The sequence below is a fragment of the Notechis scutatus genome, chromosome 3 (assembly GCF_049901735.1).
Source record: "Notechis scutatus isolate UNSWTSFEM ecotype Mainland chromosome 3, rNotScu1.2, whole genome shotgun sequence".
Classification (NCBI taxonomy): Eukaryota; Metazoa; Chordata; class Lepidosauria; order Squamata; family Elapidae; genus Notechis; species Notechis scutatus.
Genome location: NC_142011.1, coordinates 25,524,423 through 25,552,307, shown reverse-complemented (window position 1 = coordinate 25,552,307; position 27,885 = coordinate 25,524,423). Strand labels below are relative to the sequence as shown.

At 35.1% G+C, this 27,885-nt stretch overlaps 2 protein-coding genes across 7 annotated transcripts in view; one reads left to right on the top strand and one right to left on the bottom strand.

Moving 5' to 3' along the window:
• Positions 1 to 27,885, top strand: part of ADA (adenosine deaminase) — a 74,041-nt gene that overhangs the window by 42,133 nt on the left and 4,023 nt on the right. For 2 of the 3 annotated variants that reach the window (XM_026665025.2, XM_087959346.1), the window contains one exon: positions 1,686 to 4,381. The exons of the other annotated variant lie outside the window; for it this stretch is intronic. In XM_026665025.2, coding sequence (XP_026520810.1) covers positions 1,686 to 1,790 — 105 coding nt within the window. In that variant the 3' untranslated portion in view covers positions 1,791 to 4,381. Of the gene's footprint in view, positions 1 to 1,685; positions 4,382 to 27,885 lie in introns of those variants that run through there. 3 annotated transcript variants of the gene reach the window in all.
• PKIG (cAMP-dependent protein kinase inhibitor gamma) lies at positions 2,762 to 27,885 on the bottom strand. 4 transcript variants are annotated; one of them, XM_087959348.1, is made up of 4 exons: positions 27,619 to 27,804; positions 23,646 to 23,822; positions 9,186 to 9,361; positions 2,762 to 6,541 (listed from the first exon to the last, which is right to left on the bottom strand). In XM_087959348.1, the coding sequence occupies exons 3-4, from the start codon at positions 9,331 to 9,333 to the stop codon at positions 6,474 to 6,476; spliced, it is 216 nt and encodes a 71-aa protein (XP_087815474.1). In that variant the 5' UTR covers positions 9,334 to 9,361; positions 23,646 to 23,822; positions 27,619 to 27,804; the 3' UTR covers positions 2,762 to 6,473. The 4 variants fall into 4 exon arrangements, with proteins under 4 accessions (XP_087815474.1, XP_087815475.1, XP_087815473.1 ...); XM_087959349.1 differs by lacking the exons at positions 23,646 to 23,822; positions 27,619 to 27,804 and adding an exon at positions 27,821 to 27,885; XM_087959347.1 differs by lacking the exon at positions 23,646 to 23,822.

Below are 27,885 nucleotides of genomic sequence, written 5' to 3'. Positions count from 1 at the left end.
TCGCGTTAACAACTCGCAGCATACCTCCACCCGTGTCACGCCATTTTTGCAAATATGGGTTATCATCCGCGTTTCTTCCCATTAACTATGATGGATTCCCGGTTCCTGAGACCCGAGAGTTTTTGGAAGAACTACACGCAGTTCGCCGTCTACTGATACAACAATTGAACAAGGCAAAAGAAGATTATAAGCGGTTTGCAGATCGGTCCCGCCGAGATACACCTCCGTTAGTTGTGGGTGATAAAGTGTGGCTATCTACAAAACATCTGAAGGTCGATCGCCCTATTAGAAAACTTGATCATCGGTTTATTGGTCCGTTCCCGATTGAGGCAGTTATTAATCCCGTGGCATACCGCCTCACTTTGCCACGATCCATGCGTATTCACCCCGTCTTTCATCGATCTCTTTTGATTCCTGATTCTTCTGTTTGTCGATTACGTGATTCTGCTGAACCGGGTCCGTTATCATTGCCTTCTGAGGAGCCTGCTGTTGACGATACGGTGGTCGACGCCCTTGATTCCCGCTGGCTCAAAGGTCGCTTCCAGTATTTGGTCAGGAGGAGGGTAGATGACTCGGAGGTTTGTTCCTGGACGGATGCGTCTACACTTCATGCTTCGGATCTGCTTCGAGACTTTCATGCACGCTTCCCTTCGAAACCGCATCCGGATCGCCAGACCCGGGGGAAGGGCCCTGCGGTGAGGGATAGTGTTGTGATTCCGGCATCTGCTACAGGTTTTTTGAATGACAGCTCCAGCGAGGAGGACTTATATGAATCAGCAAGTTCTAACGATGAGGAGGAGATGAATGCATTTGATTTGCAAGATCGGCTTGAACCTTCAAACTCCTCCACCCTTCAATTAGGTGGTCAGCCGGGAACGGGTGATAATGAGGAACAAATGTTATCTTCAGGTGAAGAAGATGATAATTTGGATGATTGCTGGGTAGATGTCAGGACAAGACGTCTCCTGACAAGGAGGAACCAACGAGGTTACAGTAGGAGAGCAGACCAGCAATTAGACTAATTAGTTACTCTATAAAGGGAGAGATATGACTTTGCACTTTGTCCGGAACAAAGTGTCTATTTGCAAGAGAGAACTGAAGAGCACAGTTTGGAGGATTTTGATCTGAAATATCTTGTTGGGATTTGGATTTAATTCGTTGGAACTTCTACTTATTGGAATTATTTTGTGAAGGACTTTGATCTGAAGAATCTTGTTGAGTCTTGGATTTAGTTCGTTGGAACTTTTACTTATTGGAGCTATCTGTGAAAATTCCTGTTTGCTGCCTTTCTTTACAAGGACTGTTGCTTTCAGCCTTATCTGTTTACTTTAAAAGGTGGGACATAACATTTTCCTGTTTGCTGCCTTTCTTTACAAGGACTGCTGCTTTCAGCCTTAACTGTTTATTTTAGAAGGTGGGACATAACATATATATATATATAAAAATTTACCTCAGTATTTGAGCATCCTCGGGTGAACTTTAAATGGGAAAAGTGCTTGCCTAAAACCCCATCTGATTTATGTTTGTTAACTCCATTTTAGGTTTCTGTAAAAATACATTCTTTTTGTTTTCAATGATAAAAGTATAGCATTTAAAAGCAGCATTGACTGTCAACCATTTAATTAAAATAGTACAGCCCACATTAGTAGAATATGATCATGAATGCCCTCTTCTTCCTTTCACAGAATATAAATGCGGCAAAGTCCTGCTTCTTGGAAGAGAAAGATAAAAACAAGCTTGTGTACAAGCTACATGAAGCCTATGGGATGGTAAAAAGCAAAGAATTCTGAATTCTGTACCAAGCACCAGCTTTTTTCTTGACCAATGTTATGCTTGCCCAAATTCTTTGTTTTGCTTCTTGGAAGACAACAAGCAAACTTCGTATTACTCTTGTTTATTCTTAATAACCACAGAACAAGGCATGTATAAAACAGTATTCTTACGATGCTAGGTACTGTGAATTTAATTTTATTTTTTTAAAGATGGAATGTAAGCTGCTCAGACATCTAGAGATTGGAAATAGAGATACGTTTATTGCAATTATATTCATTTAAGTTCCACCTCAGGTACACCAAATCTGTAGGCCATTTATTATTTCAAAACTTACCAGTAGGTCAAATGAACTGTTTAAATGAAATGAACTATTTGCAAGAGCAGACGAAGCCTATTTCAGATATTTTTTAAATAATTTTTAAAAAAATAATCTGCCTCACTAATTTGTCTACAAGTGACATCTTTTGTGCACTCCTACATTAACAAAAGGAAAAACGATAAGTATTTTTTACTATTGATTTTTTTAGAAAATCATATTGTGCTCATCAATCTCAGAAAAACAAACATACCTTATCATTTAACTTGATAATAGACCAATCTTATTTCTGTACTTTATTTTACTTACACTAAATAGCAGTTCATGTTTTTTTTTCATTTCATTCATTTCAATGGTATCAAAATCTAAAAGTAGAGTATTTGATCCAGAGAAAGTTGTATAGGAGAAATTCTTGTAACACTGTTTCAACATTTGCCTTTTCAAAAACCAGTCTTGCCTAAAATGTCTTATGCTGGAGATGTGCCATGGGAAAAACAGTATTTTAAAAAATAGAATTTCATAGAATTTCTGTTCATATAGGGATTTTATAGAAATGCAGATTTAAAGTTTGTATTCCCACCTATTTACTGAGCCATTTGCCTTGTTTCTTATCTATACTATATTGTTTAGTTTAACTGGGAATTATGTGATTTAACTATAGCATACTGACACTTTTGTTTTTGTTTTTGATTATTGAGACTAACAGATAGGCAACATTATCTAATGGTGCTCAGTTACTTTGTTTTAACTGAAATAATACCCCCCAAAATTAGACTAAACAGCTAGGACCAAACCGGCTATTTTGCTAGATTTTGTTCCCTAAGAAAACTAAAAAAACAAAATGGTTTAACTGTAAGTTTTTCAGTTTAACTAGACTATGAGGAAAGCTGTAATCAAATATGCAGTTAATGATATTCTGTTTTGAGCAGGAAAATACAGTAACAAATGCAAATCTAAATCATAGCACTATAAAGCCAAGAATTCTCATTCCCGAATAATATGCTAGATGCCTTTAGTAATTGTAATTTTTATTTTGCATCAGCTATCTTTGAAGACCCCATTTATATACTCAGGAAACTTAGGTCCATGTTTTTATATTATAGTGTGAAAGTCTTACACATTCTAGGTTTAAGCTGGTATATTATAAAATTAGTCTCTTAGATTGATTTATATTTTTTGTTGCAAATATAAGTTCTAAGGGCTTGGATCACAAGTAAATCTTATGTGCAAATCACACTGTTACTTGTTTCTGTATTTCTTGTAAGTAGCAACAACATGAAGTTGGAACTGAGAAATCATTGCAGCATCAAAGCACAATAATTTGTGACAATGAAGAGAGAGTAGCAGTTAAACATTCAATTGCTATTTCAGGAGCAGCTGCTGTTAGCATAATTCAGTTCAGAGAGACAAATCTATAGCCACTTAAGAATAATTTGCTTCATTTTTTCTTTTCTTTTTCCTCAGTCAACAAAATATTATTTCATTTACTTTATGGGTTTGATATTTCTAGACTTGAGTACTTGTGTGTAGGACATTATGAAAGTGTGCTGAATAAGTGAATAATAGAGACTGCTTGAAAAATTAAGCCAAGTTTGGGGAAAAAAATGAAAGTAGAAATCTGACATTGCTGCCAGAACTTAAAACATTTACTTTGGAATATTTTCATATGACTCAGCAAACTAATCAGAGAGTTAAAGCATAGAATCCAAGCCTTTCTTGTACTTCTCATAATTTTCTCTGTATCTTTAGTTATGCAGTATTTTTTGTAATTTGCTAGAGCTTGTCTCTAAATACAAACTGACACTGTTATTACTTATTTTGTCTACGGAACTGGTTCTGGTTTGATTTGATTTGGTAATAATTTTTTAAGTTTGTAATAATGCTAAGGAATTTGTACATGTTTGTGAAGCAATGTTGTTGGTGACTATAAACATAAAAAGTTTTACCTGTGAAGAATAGTTTTTATATTAGTGTCATATCTGTGCAGAGGTGTAGGCTTAGCTATGCATACTACTTATTTCAGAAAAAAAGCAAGCCAGTAAATATTGGTCTATTATATATGAATGTTAAGTAAAATGTTCTTAATGGACATATCATCTATATTCAAGATTATATAAAAGAATTGTTTTAATATTTTTGTAGTACCAGTAAAAATTATCCTGCTTGTAAATGGTTTTAATATTGTGATCTACATTCTTGCTATGTAACACAATATATCTTCAGAATTCATTTTGAGGAAAGAGCAGAACATAAGTCTTCATTTAATGAAATAAAGTCCATTTTTACTTAAAATGTATATTTCATTTTTGTCTGGCATTTCAGAAAAAAAACAGTCAAGCCAAAATCAGCTATGATTCTACAAATAAAATAATTTAAGAAAATATTAAATGAAAAATAGGGTATGGGTCTTTGTTTCATCTTTCACTACAAAATAAGTAGATGTTTCATTGTTTTAGTAAAACAAGAAGCAAAAAAAACCTTTTATTAAGCCAGAAGGGGGCTAAAATCTTAGTAGTGCTGACAGTGACATAACAATATACAGTACAGTATCTTTTCTAACAAGACTTACGCATGTATGAGCATGGCTCACTTTATTAGATGCATAAAATGCATAATAAAAATGGTATGTTGGAAAAGATGCTACCAGTTTCTGATTCTTTGCTACCACAGTTGAACTTGGCCATCTTCCCACAATGTATACATTTACAAAAATATATTTGGAATCAGGTGGCATTCTCCTCAATGAAAAATTTTGATTATGTGGATATAGCCTAAAACAACAATAGTATTTTTTGCAGCTCCATCGGACTGCTGGCTCATACCATTTGTATTCAGATAGTAATCTAAGGTTTTCATATGTAATATTACCGAGACAAGTATTGTTGTGCTGCTGAATCTCTGCATTTGATCACTGTTCTCTAAATAAGAACTTTGCTTTTGACAGTGCGCAGCAGCAGCCAAAAAAGCTAATGCAATCCTAAGTTGTATTAACAGAGGGATACAATCAAGATCAAGGGAAGTACTAAGAGCACTCTATAAAGCCTTAGTAAGACCACACCTAGAGTACTACATCCAGTTTTGTTCACCACATTATAAAAAAGATGTTGAGACTCTAGAAAAAGTAGAGAAGAGCAACCAGGATGATTAGGGGACTGGAGACTAAACATATGCAGAACAGTTACAGGAACTGGGCTTGGCTAGTCTAGTAAAGAGAAGGACCTGTACAGACCTGCATTCTGATGTTTATTTGAGAACCCTGTCATACTCCATGGATAGGCAGGTTTAATACTTTGGTTTTATATATTTCTATAGTACATATTTTACATTTCTATATTTTTTGTATTTGTTCCTGTATTTATACCAATCTTAGCATCCCAGAATATTTTGAAAATATTTGCTATATTGATTTTTAATGTCAGATTATAAAATCAGCAAAGCCACATTGCAAGCTTACAGAGACAAATGTAGGAAACAACAAAATGCATAATACTCAATTTTATTTGCTAAAAAACAAATGTATAGAATTGCATAATATTCGCAAGCAGTGCTGGAAGAAGACAATGGAAAATGTAAGATTATAAGGAAAGCAGCAAGCATGCATCTATGTAGTCACCAGGAGTCAACCTCAGCTCAAGAGAAATATACTTTTACCTAAAAAGAAATTGCTATTAACAGATGATGCAAATGTATTGGAGGTATCTGAATTGTATACAACAAATATTATGTCTTAGCCTGTATCACCTTTTCCTTTTTTTAAAAAAAGCTAAGCAAGCCAAATAAAGTGTACCTGTTCAGAAATACTGAATCACCAATACTTGGTGACACTTATAGCAGGAATGGTAACATTTCTATAGTATTTGTTTAAAACAGAATATGGTGAACTGTTGCCAGTATCGAGCTCAATTATTTAATGAGGTTCATACTGTTGAAATGTCTGGTATATGATATCCTATAATTCCCATATTCACAGCTTAAAAGATCGACTGGGTCTGGAATTTTATGTATATATCATGAAGAACACAATAAACCATCTAATAATTTACAGGAGATAGAAATAAATAGTTTAAATTTACTAAGTGAACAAAATGCACCTTTTACAATAAAATATGAAATACATATTTTAGAATTGTTTATCTGTACAGAAAATAGCTGCTTAAGGCTCTCTAACTGGCTCAGATTACCAGAACATATCTTATTTTGTAGCATTATAGAAAGAAATAACTTTGGAGGTACCAATTGCTTGCCATACAAAGTGACTATGACATTCAAATGGCCTCTGAAGAGATCTCAAAGTAAAGATCTTCCTGTTGCAGTCTGATTTATTAGGATATAGAGTAGTACTATCAAGTGTTGCTATGTAGTCTTCCACTTTCTGCATCCTAAATCAGAAGGTTGAGCTATCATTCTTCCTTTCAGGGTTCTTTTCAGAAGCAGCTTCCTTTCCTTGATTTTCTGCAAAAAAAAAAAGTGGATATTTTTTTTGATCCAATAAACGCACCCACTAAAAAAAATTGAACATGTGAGTTGCCTACAATTATTTGCATTGGGAGAATGCAAATAATTTATTTGCAAAATGAAAAAAAAAGAAAAAGCAAAAATTTATGCCACCAGATAAAGACTGAATGCACCAATTATCACATTAAACAAGAGGAAAACCTTCTATGCACCAATTCCACCTGCGCTTTTTACAATTTTGTAAACAAACTAAAAGACTCAAGGTCCATCTCACCCCTGAAAGGACCTAATGGTAAAGACTGCAATGACGACACTATTAAAGCGAACCTCTAACACATTCTTTGGCTCAGTATTTGTAAACAGCAATGGATCGTGCCCAGTATTTCCTAGTTGAACCACAGACAACTACAGTCATCTAAGACATATTGATTTTACAGAAGACAATGTTGAAAAAGCACTATGCAATCTAAAACCATCTCTATCTATTGGACCGGATGGAATATTTTCCTACTTCTTAAAAAAGCTACCCACTGCCATAGCTGAACCTCTAAGCATAATCTTGAAAAATCTTTCAGGACCAGCTCCTTGCCTAACCTATGGTCACAAGCCACGGTCATCCCCATCTTCAAAAAGGGAGACCCCAGCCTAGTTGAAAATTACAGACCAATCTCCTTATGCTTCGTCACCTGTAAAATCATGGAATCAATTATTAACCAATCCATTATCCTCCACTTAGAGACAAACAACCTACTCTCCAATAAACAATTTGGTTTCAGGAAAAAACTGTCCTGTAATCTGCAACTCTTATACTACAAAAACATAAGGACTACACAACTTGATCAGGGCAAAGCAATAGACACAATCTACATAGACTTCTGTAAAGCCTTTGATTCAGTGGTACACGACAAACTACTCCTAAAACTAAAATCTTATGGTATCTCTGGACAACTGCATAACTGGATAGAAGCATGTAAAACAGACAGCAAATGGTCAAAATTGGGAGTGTCCTATCAAATTCTGTACCTATCAATAGTGGTGTCCCCCAAGGCAGTGTTCTAGGACCAACTGTCTTCATACTCTACATAAATGACCTCTGTGATCATATTAAGAGCAACTGCGTTCTTTTCGCTGATGATGTAAAGCTGTTCAATATCACAGACAAGACTGCTACCCTTCAAAAAGATCTTGACTATGTATCAGAATGGTCAAACAAATGGCAACTTCAAATCTCAACAAATAAATGCTCTGGCTTACATATTGGCAAAAAAAATCAGAAAATAAAATACAAGCTGAATAGTCAAGATCTTGTTGATGATCCAAGCTCTGTAAAGGACCTTGGAATACTCATCTCTAATGATCTAAGTGCTAGAGCCCACTGTAACTACATAGCCAAAAAGGCATTAAGAGTTGTTAACCTAATCCTACGTAGCTTTTTCTCTGGTAATATCACACTACTAACTAGAGCATACAAAACATTTGCTAGACCAATACTCGAATACAGCTCATCATTCTGGAACCCACATTATGTATCTGATATTAGCACAGTTGAGAAAGTCCAGAAATATTTCACAAGAAGAGTTCTCCACTCCTCTACTCGTTGTAGAATACCTTATGCCACCAGACTTGAAATTCTAGACCTAGAAAACTTTGAATTATGCCGTCTTCGGTCTGATCTAAATATGGTATATAAAATCATACATTGCAATGTCCTACCTGTCAATGAGTACTTCAGCTTCAACCATAACAACACAAGAGCACACAATAGATACAAACTCAAGGTTAACCGCACCAAACTTTATTGCAGGAAATACAACTTCAGCAACAGAGTGGTCAATGTCTGGAATACTCTACCTGACTCTGTAGTTTCTTCCCCAAACCCCAAAAACTTTAACCTTAGACTGCCTACTATTGACCTCACCCCTTTCCTAAGAGGTCTGTAGGGGGCGTGCATAAGCGCACCAACATGCCTACTGTCTCTGTCCTATTGTTTCTTTTATTTTTTTCTTATATGTACCCATTTCATGTATTCATAACTATGTATATACTTATACCTATTATTTTGTAAGCAATTGACAAATCAAATAAATAAATTAAATTAAATAAAGTACGTTATTCCAAACTGGCTAATTCACTATAGGACTTTTATCTACAAAAAAGAGAGAAGTGTGGAGATTGGATACTCAATTGCTGCCTGGTGCAGGATCATGGGAAAACATAGAAGATATGTGAATTAGACTGCTTAGTTTTAAAAGATTTACATATTGAGTACAGAAAAAAAATCCAACAAAATAAAAACCAGTAGATTATCATCACAAGGAAGAATAAGATATTACTCAGAATTTGACAAAAGGCATACTCACAAAAGAAACCACAGAGGAATAGAATCTTCCACAAGTGACAAAAAATATAATAGGCCCTTTATATAAAGGTAGGACAGGTGGCATGATCCTTTGAATTTGAATGATTGATTTAGAAACCTCCTGATAGTCATGATAATGACATGCCGGCAAATATGATATTGCATAATATACAGTTTGCATAAACATTCAAACAAACACAATATGAATTATAACATTTACATCTGAGCTTCCTGAATGGTACTCCTCCTTGAAAAGCTCTGAATGAACAAAGAAGAGTTCACCTTCATCTGCAACAGAAATATCCATGGTGTTTGCTGGTTTCTCCAACTTAATGGCAGCTGCATCTCCTGGAAGGCCATGAATTGCATTTCTCCGACCAGTCCGATCAGAGCTGATGAAGTCAGCATATGCAGGCTCAGTCTCCATCATCTCACCAACATTGTATGTGACAGGATCCCTAGGTAGCACACGTGTAGTAGAATAATAAGATGTTAATGGGCATAGGATATCTTCTTATTAAAATATATTAATCACATAAAGATACCTAGGTAGTCACAAGATATGACTGATACAAAATGGAATATACAGTAAATCTTGGGAGGCAGGAATGTTGCTGGGAGGAAAAAGGATACAATGTTTGGCTATGGTCAGGATTAATCCTACATTCCTATCTTTTTCCTTATTAGAGGTGGTATTCAGCAGGTTCTGACCAGTTCTGGAGAACTGGTAGCGGAAATTTTGAGTAGTTCGGAGAACCGGCAAATACCACCTCTGACTAGAGATTTTACTGTATCCTTCCCCTGCCACGCCCACCAAGCCATGCCCACAGAACCGGTAGTAAAAAAAATTGAATCCCACCACTGTTCCTTATGCTATGTTATTACTTGTTTATCGCCTTACCAAGATGATACTGTGTTAGATCATTTTGAGTGACAGCATCCTATCATGCCAGTAAATTTCCAAAATTAAAATTTATCATGTAGAACTGAAATATTAAAATATTTTGCAACTGTCTTAGGACTCAATTAAATTAAGATCAACCTGCCAAATATTTGCATTCTATACTGAGGCAAGTACAAGTACTGTGAAATGGTTTGTTGGTTTCTTCAGATGTTATGAAGGATAATTAGAAACAGCTACTATTACAATGCCTTCTCTTTTACAACCACAAATTTATGTACTGGCTTTCAGTGAAGGAAAATGTGTTAGGAACTATAGTTTCTCCTATGAGCTGTTCAGAGCATCCAGTAGTAGGAGGTGCTTCAGTCTCTGCATGTCTAAGCTGGGCTTAATTTCTGGAATGCTCCTCCTCCTCCACGGGACTCCTCCCCAGCATTCCCCAGTTTTGGCTCAGCCTCGTGAGGGATAGGCAATGCTTGTAATTCGTCCTTGGCCAAAACAGGAAAATTCATTTCTTTACTAGCAGGTTTGAAAACGGGCCTGTCGAATACACAGGCAGACTGGCTAAGCAGGGCCACGATCGATCAATCGGAGTGGCACCTCCATCCGACCCTGGTTCAAGAGGCGGTCAGGAGATTCGGGCAGCCGGTGGTAGACTTATTCGCTTCCCCCTCTCAACTCTCAGCTCCCCAGATTCATTTCCAGGTACCCCTCGCAAAGAGCGAAGAACTTCAACACGCTCCGCTGTTGTTGGCTCCAAGTGGTTGGCCCACCACTTCTTCTGATCCCCAAGGACATCCAGAAGCTGCTGGATGAGAGGGCGGAGCTTCTGCTAATAGCTCCTTACTGGCCCAGACAGCCATGGTTTGCAGACCTCTGCAGTCTATCCTTATCAACACCATGGAGAATTTCCTTGGACAGGGTTTTGCTAATCCAGGGACCCCTTCAACATCCAGACCCTCAATGGTTGCACCTGACCATCTGGAGGTTGAGCAGAGACATCTGAAGAGCGAAAAGTTTTCCGACAGAGTTATCGCCACCATCCAAGCTGCCAGACACCCCTCAACGACTCACATCTACAATGCCACGTGGTCTAGTTTCTGCAAGTGGTGTACTAAGTCTCAAACTGATCCCATCAGTGGCTCAAATTCTAGAGTTTCTATAAGAGGGGCTTGACAAGGGATTATCACTTAATACGTTGAAAAGGCAGGTGGCAGCTTTGGCATCGGTTGTCACTTCTGAGGGTCTACTGTCTCTTTCTCATCACCCACGCATACGGAGCTTCCTTCGAGGAGCCACAAATTTACACCCGCCAGCGGTTCACCGTTATCCCACTTGGGACCTTAACAAGGTCCTCGTTGCACTCACTAAGTACCCTTTCAAACCCTTGAAATCATCAAGTCTCCAATTTCTGACATACAAAGTAGTTTTCCTTGTAGCGATCACTTCTGCTCATCATATTTCGGAAGCTTTATTTGTGTCGTTTCAGCCAAACACTCAGGGATGCAAGGTCTCTTCTTCTACAGTAGTCGTTGGCTACGGGCTGTGATAGCGAAAACGTATCAGACTCAATCACTACAGGTGCCCAGGGGCATAACAGCTCATTCAACAAGGAGCGCAGCAACATCGACAGCATGGGCCATGCAGGCACCAATAACTGATATTTGTCAAGCTGCAACCTGGGCCTCTCCATCGCCCTTCATTAGGCATTATAAAATAGATGTGTTTGCATCCGCTGAGGCCTCCTTTGGCAGACGAGTTCTGCAACGGGTCCACGGGGACTAGGAGGGAATTCCAAGCCAGACGGAGTCCTTCCCATAGAACAGGCCAAGCTTTGGTATGTCCCACTACTGGATGCTCTGAACAGCTCATAGGAGAAAGGGCGTTGGTACTTACCTGATACGCCCATTCTCTTTGAGCTGTGAAGAGCATCCAGCCCCACCCCTTTTTCCGTCTGGTGGGGTCCCATTTCAGCCAACGAATTTTTAAGGCATTCAGGGAGAGTGGTATTTATTCTCTCATCTTTGCCAAAACTGGAGAACGCTGGGGAGGAGGAGGAGCATTCCAGAAATTAAGCCCAGCCCTGACATGCAGAGACTGAAGCACCTCCCACTACTGGATGCTCTTCACAGCTCAAAGAGAACGGGCGTATCAGATTAGTACCAATGCCCTTTCTCAAAATAGTAGTAGAAAATGTTAATATACTGCCTCTTACAATGCACTGTGGAAAATATTAAGCAAGATTTCTATTTAACCCCTGGAAAAGCTGAAAAGGAAGGTCACCAAGACTGAGCCCAAAGTGTTATACTATCATATAAAATGACAGCTTAGTCAGTAATCAGAGGTTAACAACTACTAGAAGCAAGTTGCAATAAAATATAATTCCCCTAGCTGTGTTGTTTTAAGTTTCTGGGGAAACTATCCATGGAGGCAGACAGTGAAGAATTATTATTTCTAAAGCAGAACATAAATTAATTCAAACAGCCATTCAGATCCAAACAAACTCCATTTTTAACATATGCACAGAAGAAAAATACATCCATAAATATAAGCTGAAAAGCAGTTTATAGTAATTAATATCCTGTTTTTACTCATTTATGCTATTTCTAAAGGTGGAATGAGAGAGGGAGAGAGAGTAAGTGTGTGTGTTAGGCAACTGTGGCAAGTATGAGATATTTATGATAGGGGCTAACTATTTAGACTTTTGGCAGAAATTTCCTCAAACTCTACGTTTTCTGCTTGACCACCACCACTGATATAAAAAGCAACATCTCAAATATAAGCCTGAGTATCTTAGAAATCTCTAAAATAATTCAAATAGGTTGCTCACAGATTATAGAATTCAAAGGCTTTCACATTTTTTCTCCCTTGGGAGACAGTACAATATGAATGATCATCTTGGCAAAGAAGACAATTAAATAGTTCAGGAAAAGGAAATTCCAGTTAGGCATCAAAAGGAAGTGAATAAGGCAGGAATGCAAAGAAATATTTTGGAGATTAAATGATTCATATCGACAAATCACAAAAATAATGAATCTGCAGACCGAAGGAAAATATTTGCATTTTGGATGAACAGAAGTTACAAAGCTCAAAATAAGGAATGTAAATGATTCACTGAACTCAAAATGGAATAGGATAAAAAGTACAAAACCATAGATTCAAAAGTTTATTGCATACAATTGCATTTAACTTTTTAAAAATTACAATAGATAAGGTTAACATACTTTCCTTGTACTCTCAGAAATTATCATAGAATACTTGCAAGCTTAATATTCATGTGCACTCTTAGTTGATTCATATTTTGAACTGCTATATTACTGTTCTTGTTCACATTTTTAAATCAATAATTGCAAAGAAGAGAAACAGGTTCATGAAATTGATAAGCCTCATCCCACTTTCTTCTCGAGGTGCTATAAATGCAGTATTAAAAAGTTAATGTACCTTTAAGATGGTATTGTAACATCTGTATTAGAAATAGAAAATTAGAATGGTTTAAGAGTTAATAAGAAATTAAAATGTTGAAATGTTTAATAATGATTGATTTTAAAATTTAATAAAATATTAAAGGGAATGTTTAGAATATTGAGTTTTAATTAAAGAGTTTAATATGACTATGGTATTGATGTTATTATAAAACTATTATAGTAGCATTTGTTTTTTGAAAAGGCAATGGAAATGTTATAATTTAATATTTAGATTTATTATTTATCTATGTATTTAATCATTTTGGATTTATTACTCCGTTTTTATTATTATTAAAAAAAAAAAATTAGTAGATAGAATGTACCAAGCAGAATCAGATTGGGTATTAGGTGTTATTTTAAATGTTAATCTAATTAATTTAGGGGAGGATAGAAAGGCATCATACTCTGATTAGTGATTTCAGGAGAAATTCTTTTTTTTTTTTTTTCATTATAAGGAATGAGATAGAGGGATAATAAAGAATGGGCAAAAGATACAAATATAATGATTTAAATTAAGATGGATTAAATAAGATAGAATTATGAAGAGTGAAATGTGTGGAGAAGTTTATATAGAAGATATAGAATGGTAAATAAAATAGGTAATGATATGTAAGATGAGCATGAATATAATTGAAGCCCATATAAAGAGAGGTACCTGGGGCCAAGTTACTTTCCTAAAAGATTTTTTATATGTTTTTTTGTTGTGTGTTTATGTATTTGAGAGTATTAATAAAACCTTGTAGAAATACAGAATGAGAATAATGGTAACCAAGTCAGAAAGAAATAGATGAAATAATAATAGCAAAATTGAATAAGAGTAAAGAGAAGTAAAGAGAAATTGGATAAGAGGTATTTTTATGCTCATATGGAAATGGCTTAAAATAGAATTGTATTGTATAAAATAAGGTTTTATCTGACTTGTAAAATTTATAATGGAAAAAGGTTCAAATATGTAATGGTTGATGATGATTTGTTTGTCTTTGAAATTAATAAAATTTGCTTAAAAAAAAAGTTAATGTACCTTTATCTTGATATCAATTATATTAAGAGTTAAATATCATTAGTTTTAAAAAATATTAAAATATGTGATACTAGTTCACGTGACAATGTGCCACTTGAAAAACAAGAAACTAACGGCATCTTAAAGATTAATGCATTTTTTTTGGTAGACTATTGTTGGGAACAGCATTTTTATCAAATGGATAAACAAAGAAGAAACTTTGTTACTTCTTAAATATTAACTCTTTAAGGCAGACAACTGTTGGTCTCAATTTTGAAATCTTGGTTTAGATTTTAAAATTGTGATTGTAAGTTTTTACATGTTAGATTCGGTGCATGTTTGGCCAGCAGAGGGCAGACTTGGATTACCGTTTCCTTCCCACCCCTTACAGCCAATACTATAACATATGTGGAGTGTTGACTCAATCTCAATGTTTAATAAAACAGTTTTGATTACTCTTGAATCAGAATAAATGAGCTGGTTGAATTGCATGGAACTGTTTTGAAAATAGATTACCATATGAAATGGTAATATTTTCATTTTTAAACAGAAATACTGAATTATATAGGACTTGATAATGTCAGAAGCAGAGAAGGAAGAAAATCTACAGATTTTCCCATGTGGTTACATACTTTTTCCCTGAGGCTTGAGATGATAACAAATTGATATAAAGAAGGCAGGTCCAGAAAATGACTATAAATTGTTGAATCTAACTTTTCAGCAAAGCAAGATTCTCAGAAGGTATCTGAAAAAATAGGCAACTAAATAATTAAGATCTGATTAATTTTACAGTTATTTTAGCTCAATTTAACAATAAAATGAAAATCATCATATGAAAATCTTACAGGAAAGCCACCTTATATCAATCAGTTTGCAATATGAAATGAGTTCTCCAAAATAATAATAATAATAATAATAATAATAATAATAATAATAATAATAATAATAATAATAATAATAATAATAATAATATCAACTTATCCTTCTCCTCCTCCTTGTTTTGTCAATATTAATGCAAATGCTTGCAAAAAGCATATCATTTGCACTAGGTGCTGATCAACAAAGAAATCATAGATAATTTTCCATCCTGAACCCTGACTTCTCAAATCAACGTTTAAGCCTCATTTATCAAGACTCCTGATGTCCTTAAATAAGACCACTCCTGGATGAGACAGAAGAGGCTTTGAATCCAGCATTGTATGTCAACAACTAATCATTCCAAAAGTTCTCAAGAAATATACAGGGCTGGAAAATAATTATTCCCCCCACCAAAAAAACAAAAACAAAAAACAACCCTGCTTGTATTTACAGACAGTATACTGTATAACAGGATAAAAGCAAATTTTAGTTGACAGGGACTATATTTTTACCCATCTACCAAAGACAATAAGAATTGGAATAATAACATAATGTAGGGATGGGGATGGAAATTTTGGGCCCTTTGGCAGAGTATCAGGATAGTTCTTAAAATGTTGTTGTATCAAACCATCACATCTGCTTATTAAAGATTCTGAATGATGATCAGAAAGCAATAACTAGAAATGCATATGGAGCAATTTAGTGGATCAAAGTTGGGAAAAGAATGTGCCATGACTATATAGTATACTGGCAACATTAATTAATATGTAGAATGGATTATGAGAAATACTAGATATAAAGAAATAGAAACTGAAATTAAAATTGCTAAGCAACAACTTCATATGCTGATCATACTACTTTGATAGATGAATGAAAGACTTACTAAATCCCTTGCTGAAGGAAAAAGAAAAAAAATTGCAAAAACATCTACTTTACTCAATTTCCTCTCAAAATCAAAGTGTGATAATTATTTAGTGACTTCCAGGAATAGCAAAAATAGAACTTTGGGATTGCATGCAATTGATGGTTGTCCACACCTGATTTAGAGTTATAATGCCTTTGAATATTAATATTTGTCTCAATGTGGCCAACAACTATTGAAAGGCAATCTGTCCATGGATTTCTTTGTTTATTGTTTGTTTATTTCAAAGGCTTTCTAACTGATCACTAGCTATCACCTTTCTTCGTGTGATGAGTTCTGTAAGATAATCCGAGCCTATTCTTTTACTCTACCTTACCTTTTGCTTTTCTGATTATTTTGATGCTCTTCTTTTGTCTCAGTTTTGCAGTGAAGACAAACACCTTGTGTATCTAACATGTCTCCATTCATGTCAACATCGCACTTCTGACATTGTTTGAGACAGGTTCCCTTTCTGTTTTCAGACATTCTAAATGTTAACTTGGTCAGCTCAGTTCTTGGATTTACTGCAGTGAATGGGAATGGTAAAAATTTATATCAACTTAAAAATAACAGTTATTTTGGTCAAAGCAGTTACATCCATTGTAATAGACAGGATCCATAATATATTACAGTTCAGCATGGTTAGATCCATTTGCTAGACCATAGTATAGGCAACCAAATCATTGGACTTTGAAATCTATCTTCATTTTCCCCCCAAGAACACAACTAAAAATAATTACCCATCTAAGGAAATAGTCATAGCTGCTCTACTCCTGAGACTGAGTAAAATAGTTGTGACTTTACTACTATATTCACCCTAGCAGGAACCCAGTTAATAATATCTTCTTGAATTACCCACATTTTTGTGCCACTGTAACAATAATAAACAGTTTTTATATCACTTTAACAATGGCTGGGTGATGCTAAAAGACTCTTTAACACACACACACACACCGAGAAATAAACGGTTTCTTCTGCTTTGCCCTCAAAAATTTAAGTCATTGTTTTAAACACCCTTTTTCAAAAGCAAGTTTAAAATTGTCATGTGTGGAGTTAGGTTTCTCTGTGTATGTGTGAGTTTTTCTATACTAGTTTGCCTTCTTTATAAAACTAAGCTACTTTTCTTTTACTAGTCATCTATCTTGTAAATAAAAGACAATCATTTAGGAGAGCATTAGTAATTCAAAACAAATTGCAGCAACAAAATGTATTAAAGGGCAGGACACGCACAATGCATTCCACCTTACTGTCCATAGGGGTTTAAGAAGAGATCCTCTCCCAACTGTAGATTTAATTCATGAACTCAAGAGAGGTTTAAACATAGAGAATTATTGCAACAACCCACATCAAGATATTTTTTCTGAGATTCCCCTGCAGCAAAAGTAGGGACCAAACAAATATACAAAAACCAGTGTGTTCCCAGATTGCTGCTGTTGGCAAATACAGTAACGGTGACACAGATATAGAATAAAACGGACATTTCATTCTAAAATTCTCCTGGCTATTTTCTCTAGCAGGGCGTATTATTCTTCCAGCCTCTGCTTTGTAGTGCCCCTTGTCAACGTGTACCATCTGTTCCTGGTTTAGTTTCTACCCTTACCTGATGACCTGACTACTATAGGATCTGGTGTCAGTCTGAGGCCCTGCTCTTTCCAGAACCCCACCTATAGAATAAAGGGAGTGCCATGGCAACCAAAGGAGGAAAGCCAGCCAGGCCTCAAATTAGGCCTTGTGCTGGCTTCAGGGCAGAACCACCTGTCTCATCCACTTAGCCCTGTTGATCCCACTTCAGACATAGAGAGTGGAAGACTTGCACCTGTTTCTCTGTGTGGCATCCCATTCAAATGCCCTGGCAGTTAGGTTCCAACAATTCCAATGGTCAGACCACCTGAAGTTCACACATGACTCTTGAAGCTGTGGAAGTTGGAACAGAGTCATTCGCAATTTTAACTTTCTAAAATGCAGGACTGGGATATTGCCTTGGGTTTTAGGGGTGCCAAAATAAGGAAGAGCTCTTCTCAGACTGTGCAGTCTTCCTTGTTTCAGTGTGACTTGATTCTTTCTTTTTCTTTTGATCAATGATTCATAACTGGACAACAATGTTATTAGAACAAGAGGTATCTGGCTTAGGGTTACACACATTGCATAGAAGGACACCTTAACAAACACTAAAAAAGTTGCACGCTATCTATTTCTAATTTAAACTTATTTAGAAGTAACATTTTTCTCTTCGTTAGGCTAAACATATTGAGTTAGCCATTCATCATATATTTTAGTCTCCAGACTCCTTATTTACCCTCCAGACCTATACATTTGTAGCTTTTGAAAAGAATATCTGAGTTGTATTGTGTTTAGATTTCAATTATACACTACTCTTTCCCCCCCAAAATGTGTCACCTAAAAGAGGAAACAGATTTGCATATTATTTGTATATGCTTATTTGCATATGAATCTCAGAAATACCAGCTTCTGACCCATAAATTTGCAGACCACTACTGAAGTCTACAGTCTAGTGGAAGACCATATACAGCATTTTGTATGCAGAAAATTCTCATTGAAATCCCTGAAATTTAGTTTAAAAAGTTCTCAGCAGGCATCAATTATCTAAGTATGAGACAGCTTATACTACTAGGAAACATTGCCATTCATAATTGACCCACTCCTGTTGCTTGAAGTAACTCATGATAGGACGTCCCAAGCTTGGTACTCCACTTACCCACTTTCTCTAAGGTGGCTTGGAACTTTGTTATTTCACCCTTAAAACCAGCTTTTCAGGCTAAATTTCATCCAAGGTTTTGCCCCTTTATCCCCAACCCCAACCCCTTTAAAACAAAAAAACAGGTCCAACATGTTGCCTCTGCTCAGTCATGATGTCATCAATTATACGATCTCTGGTTCCTAAGAGAAGAACAATATAAAATCCTCACCTCTAAACTAGAATGAATCATGTCACTTTCTATTTCATTCTCTTGCATCTCAGTATTGATGTTTTCTGTCTCGGATGAGTGCTGTTGTTCCTTTCATGAGATTATCTAGGTTTTAGAAACCGCATTATTGAAGCCTGGCAGATTTTGGGCCTCTCTACTAGATCCCAATGATTCCCTTCAAAGAGATCTAGAACAGTCTCACATTAAATTCCCAAATAAAACTAAGAGGTTTCATCTTGTAAATAGGGGAATTAATCTCTTCTCCCCTATCCTTGACCTGAGAGAAAATGAATTTCACTTTGTCTGTAGGAAAGTAGGAAACTCCCTTCACTCTACAGTGCTCCAGCTCTTAGTAAACAGAAATAAAACAGTGCCCACGAGGGTATCACTATGGAAAGAGGTTATGCCAAATAGCAACACAGAGATTCTCAGAAGACATGATTATTTTTATTCCTCTATCTTCTTGATTAAAAAAAATATAAGCCAGCAATCTTTCTCTTAGTTGCCATGGAAAGAACTGAACAATTCCAGTTTTGGAATATATTATTAGAAAGCTGATAGAAAATTTTACAGACATATTGCTTTATGTGGCAAGAATGCAAAATATATACTAAAATAACTAAGTTATATTCAGGCAATTTTCTCCAGTCTTGACATCACATGGTAGATTATTCATAAAGCAAAGAATTAAGGCTGTTAATTGTCTATGTACAGAAGTTGCAGAATGTGGACTCCATTATAATGTACATGGTGGAAAATTGCCCTTAAACTGTAAGATGGCCAACCCCTTGAAATAAAATTAATTTTATTTCTATACAGTGCAGCCCACAAATGCCTAGTATCAACACTGCAAAGTTCTGAGAAATTCTTTTAGCAAAGGGGAAAAGAATATTGTAAGCAAGATGGGCATTATATAAATTGTATAAATTAATAAAATAAGCATGATAAAAATTCCGAAGGCATTTAGTTCTTAGCAAATTCTTCATCTAGTTTTTTTTAGACCAACCATCTGTGACTCCAAATGCTAAAATAACACGAGATTTGAATCAGAAGTTGTATCTTCAATAGAAACTTTCAAATTCTAAACAATTAATGAATCACAATTAATTGGTAAATATGTAGTTACTAAACTCTAGATTGTACAGGGTTTCTTAACATATTTTCTGAACTACTCGGTATGAATGAAATAGAAGTAATTTTTCTATTTGATCTAGCACTGTCAGTGTGACCTAAAGTAAACATTTTTCAATGTAGTTTAGACTTTAGATTTTCCAAACTGATCAAATATGTTCATTTCCCAAAGTTCCCAGTCTATGAGGTTTAGCTATATTTGGCAAAGATTACGGGACTTCTTCAGCATAATGGATGAACTCAATTAGGAACTGATGAGATGTACCTTTTGATGGCACATAATCCACCCATCAGTGAGGCTTCTAATATGACATATTTGGAAGGACACGGATTGGGATAGGCTGAGTTGGTGTGACAAATAAAGGAACTCCAGGTGAACTTCAGCTCTTTCCAAGTTCATGCTGTATATCACAACTGATCCTTACCCACATTTTCTTTTCCTGTGTACCTTTTACAATAGAGAAAAGTAACTGTTAACACACTTTTCACATTTTGAATAAGTATGTTTTGAATAAGTATGCTAACTTCACTACTGACATGGGCTGCCTCTTGCCCACACCCTCTTATTTTTCTTGGTGACCTCAACTTACCTCTTATAAATTGGACACTAAATGAATGTACATCTGAACCCATTCATACAACCCTGTACAATGCCGTTACTACACTGGGACTGGATCAATTAGTATATAACACTAGATTAAACTACTGTCTCGACCTCATCTTCCGCAACAGCTCAAACTCAATTTATGGCCTACAAATACAGGAACCTATATCAAACAGTGACCATAGCATGATTGACTTTTGTCTAAATTTACACCCCCTCAAAGAGGATTACAATGATGGATCTCCAAAATATAATTTTAAAAAAGCCAATTATGAACTCATAGCTGCCGACTTATCATCTCTTGATTGGCACACTCTGTTCGCTAGGTGGACATGACCTTGTTGATAACCCTCACTTTGTCAAGGACCTTGGAGTTCTGATATCAAATGATCTAAGCGCCAAAGCTCACTGCAACAGTATTGCCAAAAAGGCTTTAAAAGTTGTAAATTTCATTTTACGAAGCTTCTCCTCTGGTAATACTGATTTGCAAACTAGGGCATTCAAAACATTTGCTAGACCAATACTTGAATTCAGCTCTGCTGTCTGGAATCCGCACTGGATATCAGACATAAATACAATTGAGCGAGTACAGAAGTATTTTACCAGAAGAATACTACATTCCTCTGTTCGCAACAGAATACTCTACATCATCAGACCTGAGATTCTAGGCTTAGATAACCTTGAACTACGTGTCTAAGATTAGACTTAAGCATAGTACATAAAATCATATGTTACAATGTCTTACCAGTTAATGAATATTTCAGCTTTAACAACAACAACACAAGAGCACAGAAGAAATGTAAACTACTCCAAGCTTGATTGCAGGATTTCTGCAACAGAGTGGTCAATGTCTGAAACTCACTATCTGATTCTGTTGTCACCTGCTCAAACCCCCACTCTTTTACCCTCAAACTAACCTCTATTGACCTCATCCCATTCCTAAGAGGTCTGTAAGGGGCCTGCATAAGCGTACAATCATGCCTACTGTCCCTGTCCTATTAGCCCCAATTATTAGTTCCTATTTCTTATATTTAAACTTATGTTTGTTCTTGTTTCTGTTATATTGTAAGCTCTTGACAAATACAATAAATAAATAAACAAACAAATAAATGCTTAAAACATGTGAGATTTTGTTACATATGATTCTTAGTACAAATATTATGGACTGGACTGAGTTTTGTTGCACATTACAAAGATCCAGTCATTTTTTATCATCTTTACTAAAAACACCAGAATCAAGGAATACCAGAATATGTTTTGTCTTAGAGTGCATACACTTTTCTTTACTTCTGGTGGTCAGGTTCTTATCTTTGTGCATCTGATAAAGTATGCATGGGCATGGGCATATTTATGTGTAAGTCTCTCAAATGGGATTTTTACCCTTTCCAGTTTCTTTACAAACCCTGACTTCTACTTCTGCACCTATTTATAAATAAAATATCTTTGAAATCAAGGGAAACCAAAGAAATTAAAGAGGATTGAAAAGAAAACTATATCCCAGGATAGAAGAAGAATCAAAAGATCTTGGAAAGAAATGAGCAGACTTCATTAACACACATAAAATACCCTAATTATAAATGGTTCCAGATATCCAGCAAGAGAGTAAAGCATTTTGTAACCCACTGTTGAAAAATCTGGATTCATAGTCACCAGATAACCTATTGCCATTCAGATGCCTTGGGCTACAAGGCCCACCAGATACTGTTGCAGTGTTTGGAGATGATGACAGCTATAATCCAACACATCTGAGTAAAGCTAGGGTATAGGATTCTCTAAGATGAAGTTTCTGTCTTCTGTGGCTATAATAAGTCTTATCTGGGATAAAGTTGACAGATTTATCTCAGCTTTAGTTCCCAATCTGTCCAAGGGGCTGCTATGTAGATAATGGCCTTTTAATTCATAGGGTTTAGGACTGTGTGTCTATTGAGTTCAAAGTAACTCACCATAAATTTAGCAGATTTTCCATCAGATTAGTCATGACTAGTTTCAGACTATAAGGCCTGTTAAAATAAATAACCCAAGAGACATACTCCTTGGGGCCTTTTAGTTAATGTACCACCATGCAAAATCCACCACAATAGAGTTTAGCTTATGCCCTACAAATAATTAATAATTTTCTATAACCCGAGCGAGAAACCAGATATTAGATTTCATAAATATATGTATATTCATTGACCTACACATATATCAACCCTAAGCATTAACCTTAGGCAAGATTGGACCTAAGCAATACTTAGATGGAAGACAATCAATAAAGACTAGAATGGGAGTATAAAGAACATTAAGAAGAAGATAATAGTAAACTTTTTCCATATTGGTACAAAATAAATTATATAAATATATCTATAAAGATATTACAAGTCATTCTGTAAAAGAATACAATTTTGATATAAATTGTAATTGAAGGTTGTAAGGATTATTATCTGAGTTACATTAATGATGTCAGTCCAGATGCATTTGCAGCTGCTAAGCAAATGCTGTATGAGCTACTGTTTGTTCCAGAAAGGATATCCTTTTATGTGGCAAACCAAGTTGAATTACTAGTTAGTATAAACTGCTGCATCAGTGTAAATAAATCATAGTGTGAATAAATCCAGTAATAATCTTTCTTTCTTTCTTTCTTTCTTTCTTTCTTTCTTTCTTTCTTTCTTTTTCTTTCTTTCTTTCTTTCTTTCTTTCTTTCTTTCTTTCTTTCTTTCTTTCTTTCTTTCTTTCTTTTTTTTTCATGTGCCACCCATCTCACCAATAAGGTGACTCAGGAACAGAAATAATAAAAAAGATAAATATGGAAACAATTATAATTTAAAATTGAACTAAGAACTAAAAGGAGACAAATGGTCTTCCTATCATGTCAACCATCTCCAGCAAGGAATGCTCCCATCAGGGCACCAAGCCAACAGACCAACAACAGGTTTTAGACCCCTCTGGAGGCCGGAAACTTGGGAACAGATCTCACCTCAAAAAGTAGAATGTTCTACAAAATGGAGGCCACAGTGGAACAAGCTCTATTCCTCAATCATGCCAGCTGAAATTCCTTAGCAGATGAGTAGAAGATGGATCAACAATAAGTCCCTTCTGCTGGAGTGACTGAGGCAAGCTAATCCCATTGGAGCGAGATGGTTCCTCAGATACCCTGGATCCATGACATAAAGGGCTTTAAAGATAATGATCATTTTGAATTGGACCCGGAAGCAAACCAATGCCTTTAAAGGTGCTCATTTCATTATGAAGGATAGACTTATGATATAAACTGATTTAATATACATGACCTCTGTTTTAAGATTTCTGAAGGGCCCTTATTGCCTGCATAGAACTATAGTTCCCATAATCTTTGAGGAACAGACATGACTCTCTTTCTCTATTTTGGAGTCATTTATCATGAGAACACACTCAAAAGATGCTAAAGAATATTCATTGTAGAAATATTCTGTGATTAAATGCCATCTGGTGCAACACATTCTTCCAATATATTTATTTGTGAGGATTTTTCTTAAGATGTCTTGAGATGTAAATTGCAGTGAAAGCTTGGAAAAATACAGATTTCAGTATGCCTTGCATTCAGAAGTTCAAAATGAATATATTCATACAACATTTGGGATGGAACAAATTTCTTACCCATCCATATAGTTTTGAAAATGCATGCAGTAAACTTGGAAAAAAAAACCTGCTAAAGACATATCTTATTACCTTATAGGGCTGTTGTTGAGGATAAATACAGTAGGTGGCAAGAGTATTAGGTATATTCACTTCCTTGAATTACAGTATATTTAAAAAGGACAGTTGAAACTCTTATATACAGAAGACATAAAACTAATTGGGGTTTGTGTTTTAGATTTTGCTCTAATTCTTTTATTTATCTTGATACAAATATTCCCTTTTTACCTGGAACCTGCTAAATTTTAGCATATTCCAATTTTACACAAATTAAACAAGTTTTAAATAATCTAGCATTCTTCTGAGAGTTAGAGGTAAGTTAATTTGATTACATTAATTTAAATCTGAGTTTCATTTATATTTTAAAAGTTCTTCCTATTTTTATTCCTTCACATAATTGTAAGTGAATTTATATGCTGTTAAGTAACATTTTTGACAGGAACATCCTTTGAGAGTTCCATTATATAAATTGCATATTGGGAAAGATAGATTTAATTTTCCACATATGCAGTTCTATTATTATGTGTTTATTTTAGCTTTGGTCAGCTGGAACTTCAAGAAAAAAACAACCAGAAAATGACTGTTCGATTGCACTGAAATATTGGAAACCTTCCTTGATTAGGAACATTCCTTAATTAGGGATCTGTTTGAATATCTGATTTAATGCTGCATGTCATTTATGGAAACTATTAGGTTGCAAAACAAAGTAAAACTTTATATTATGGAATTATATTATGGAATATAATTTAAAATATCACATATTTTAAGGAATACAGGTAGTCCTCAACTTATGGCCATAATAGAAGCTGCTCATCACAGCTGTAAGTCATGATGGTCTTAAAATGGGTCAGTCATATGACCAACTCAATTTTATGCCCTTTTTTGCAGACCCTTTGTTAAGCATATGCCATGGTTTTTAAGTGAAAATATGGATCATTATGGATGAGGTTTTGCTGAAAACCAGAAATAAATGCCAGTTTTCAGTAAAACTCTTGTAAAATGCAGTCATGTAACCATGGGTTGCTGCAAACAATCATAAATGAGGCCTGAAATTCGATCATGTGACTGTGGGGGGAAGACTGATCGCTGGAACTTCAAATTTGGGTGATAAGTACCTCCCAGGTCCACTGTAACTGACTGGACATAGAAAGATGGGACTATTATTAATCTTGGACTAATTCTGTTCTGTCAGTAATTTTTAAACATTTCTTGAACACAACATCAAGTTTAATTTACTTGGAGTACTTTTTGGCAGCTTATTCAATTTAAGCATTTGTTATTTGGGCAGGAGGCCATTGCTGCTTCTGAAATTCCATACTTGTTAAAAAAATTGGAAAAACCTGTTGCAACTCCAAAGCCAGTAGGCTACAACCTAAGAAATATATGAAATTCATAATAATTATTTATATTATTTGGGAGATAATGAGATTGATGTCTCTGTGATTGTGAAATAATGAAAACTTACTTTAAGAATTTAATTTATTTTAATCTTTAAAAATGAAGAGTAAAACTTTTTTGCTTTGCACAGAATGATCACTTCAGAAAACATATAATAATAGATGATTGCAACTGCTGCTGAAGAATGCAAGCCTTAACATGTTCTAATGATGCATTATTTTAAGTTGAAATTTTCAGAATGAACATTAATATAACTTTAGTCTATAACTGCATTTTGGGTGGAAATGTTTTTCTTAGATAAATCTTTTAATATAAGAGAACTGTGGACACCTTGGGGAAAGTAAAAATGAATTATTATTCAATATAGATCTCATCAAGTGTTAAGCAATAGATCAAGTAGACTGAACAGTAGGTTGCATCTTGCCATTGAACTGAAAAGAAAATGGTTTTTGAGCATACGCATTTATACCCAGACAGAATGATGCCAAAATGATATCTCTATCCATTTGTATTTCTTTCATGATATCTCACACACAACTATGTAAACGGCACAGGTTGCATTATGATGTATATTTTGCAATTTGCCCTTATGCTTTTCAGTAATTTGATCAATGGTTTTGTTTTGTGTGTGTATGAGTATGTATAATTATAATCATAGCTATATACTGTATATTAGAGAAACTGCTTCACTAAAAAGGACAGCAGAAAACAGTGCAATTTAGGAAAAAGTGTATTTCAATTAAAGACAAGTTTAAGATAAAACGGATGTCTGCCTAGGGTTTTTGTTTTTTGCAATGATTCTAATCTCTTGCAGTTCCATCTATCATTGAATAACATTTGGCCTGGATTATCAAGTTAGTCATACCTTTTTTTAAAAAGTAAAAGAAAATGACCATCCTACTGCAGCTATACTTTGCTGTATGAAACCACATTCTGAAGGCAGAACATTCTAAAAAAATTAAGTTGGAACTCCTTCCGACACAGGCTGAGAATAATATTTGCCTATTGTCAATTCTAAATTGCCTATTGCCAATATAGAGTTGCCAATAGTTTACTACAGAGGAATCAATGATGTATATGACAGACAAGTTCATAGTATACATGAGTTTGCTACAGAGTGCTTTGTCAATTTATCATTTCATATTTTCCATTTCTCCTATTTTGGCCATTAAACTGCATTTGATCATATAACCAGTATTTTAAAACTCAAATGTTTGTTATCAAACATTAGCAAATATATCCCAAATTATTATTTCATTGATATTGTTCAATGCTTTATTATAATTGTAAGGATAAACACAAAATCTTGGCTCTATGTAATAAATTGTTAATTAGGAAAAGAGTTTAAATAGTACATATGAATATTGATTACATATCAATATAATAAATGAATCAGTTTAACAATCGTTAGTGACATCGTTGAGATAACAATGCATTTCTTTTTCCAGTTATTTCATCAGCAGAATGCAATAATTTTTAGAGCCAAGCAGTTGTATACAGATCACCACAATGAGATATATCACTTCTATTTCTGAAAAAGACAAATTTTCTAGTAACTTTAATCTGCTTCATTTTCCCCAAGAAATGCTTCATATATTTATTTCAAATCTGTTCCCATAATATATGATTTCTAGTAGGAAGCACAAACTTCCCCCTAATTAAAATTTATGTTTAGTAAGAGGCCGGCATAAATATTATTGAAAAAGTACAACAATACATTTGAAACAAATATCCTGAGGACTTGATGCCATCAGTCCAACATGCCTCTGTTAGAATTCGGCTGTCCGTTCAATATAATTCCCTTAACTCTGTGAGGTAAAACTCATTTCTACAGCTGTTATCAAGCATAGTTTAGCATGCTGCACAACTTTACTCACAGAAATGGCTTCAGCAGCTCTCAGGCCAACAAGTTAAAGTCTCTTAAAATTCAAGGATCAGATACAGTTCAGTCCCACATGTGTGCTTGGGATGGCAAGTAGCCAGAGTTCCTAGAGATTCTTGCTTTAGGCTTGCTGCTTCTGTTTCTAAACGCAGATTGATGAAGCTGCCCTTTCTAGAGTTTAGGAGGCGTTTCCTTACTTCTTTGTCAGTAAGTCTTGTTTGTTGTAATCCAATGCTCAGTCTGGGTGATGTCAAAGAGCTTC

What these genes read in the sequence shown, in the direction of transcription:
- PKIG (XM_026664875.2), bottom strand. Translation starts at nt 16,513, where the DNA reads ATGTCTGAAAACAGAAAGGGAACCTGTCTCAAACAATGTCAGAAGTGC. An exon ending in AATAATCAGAAAAGCAAAAG is followed by an intron (nt 9,362 to 16,364) that starts GTAAGGTAGAGT and finishes TGTGCTACCTAG; the next exon opens with GGATCCTGTCACATACAATG. An exon ending in TATTTCTGTTGCAGATGAAG is followed by an intron (nt 6,542 to 9,185) that starts GTGAACTCTTCT and finishes TTTTTTTTGCAG; the next exon opens with AAAATCAAGGAAAGGAAGCT.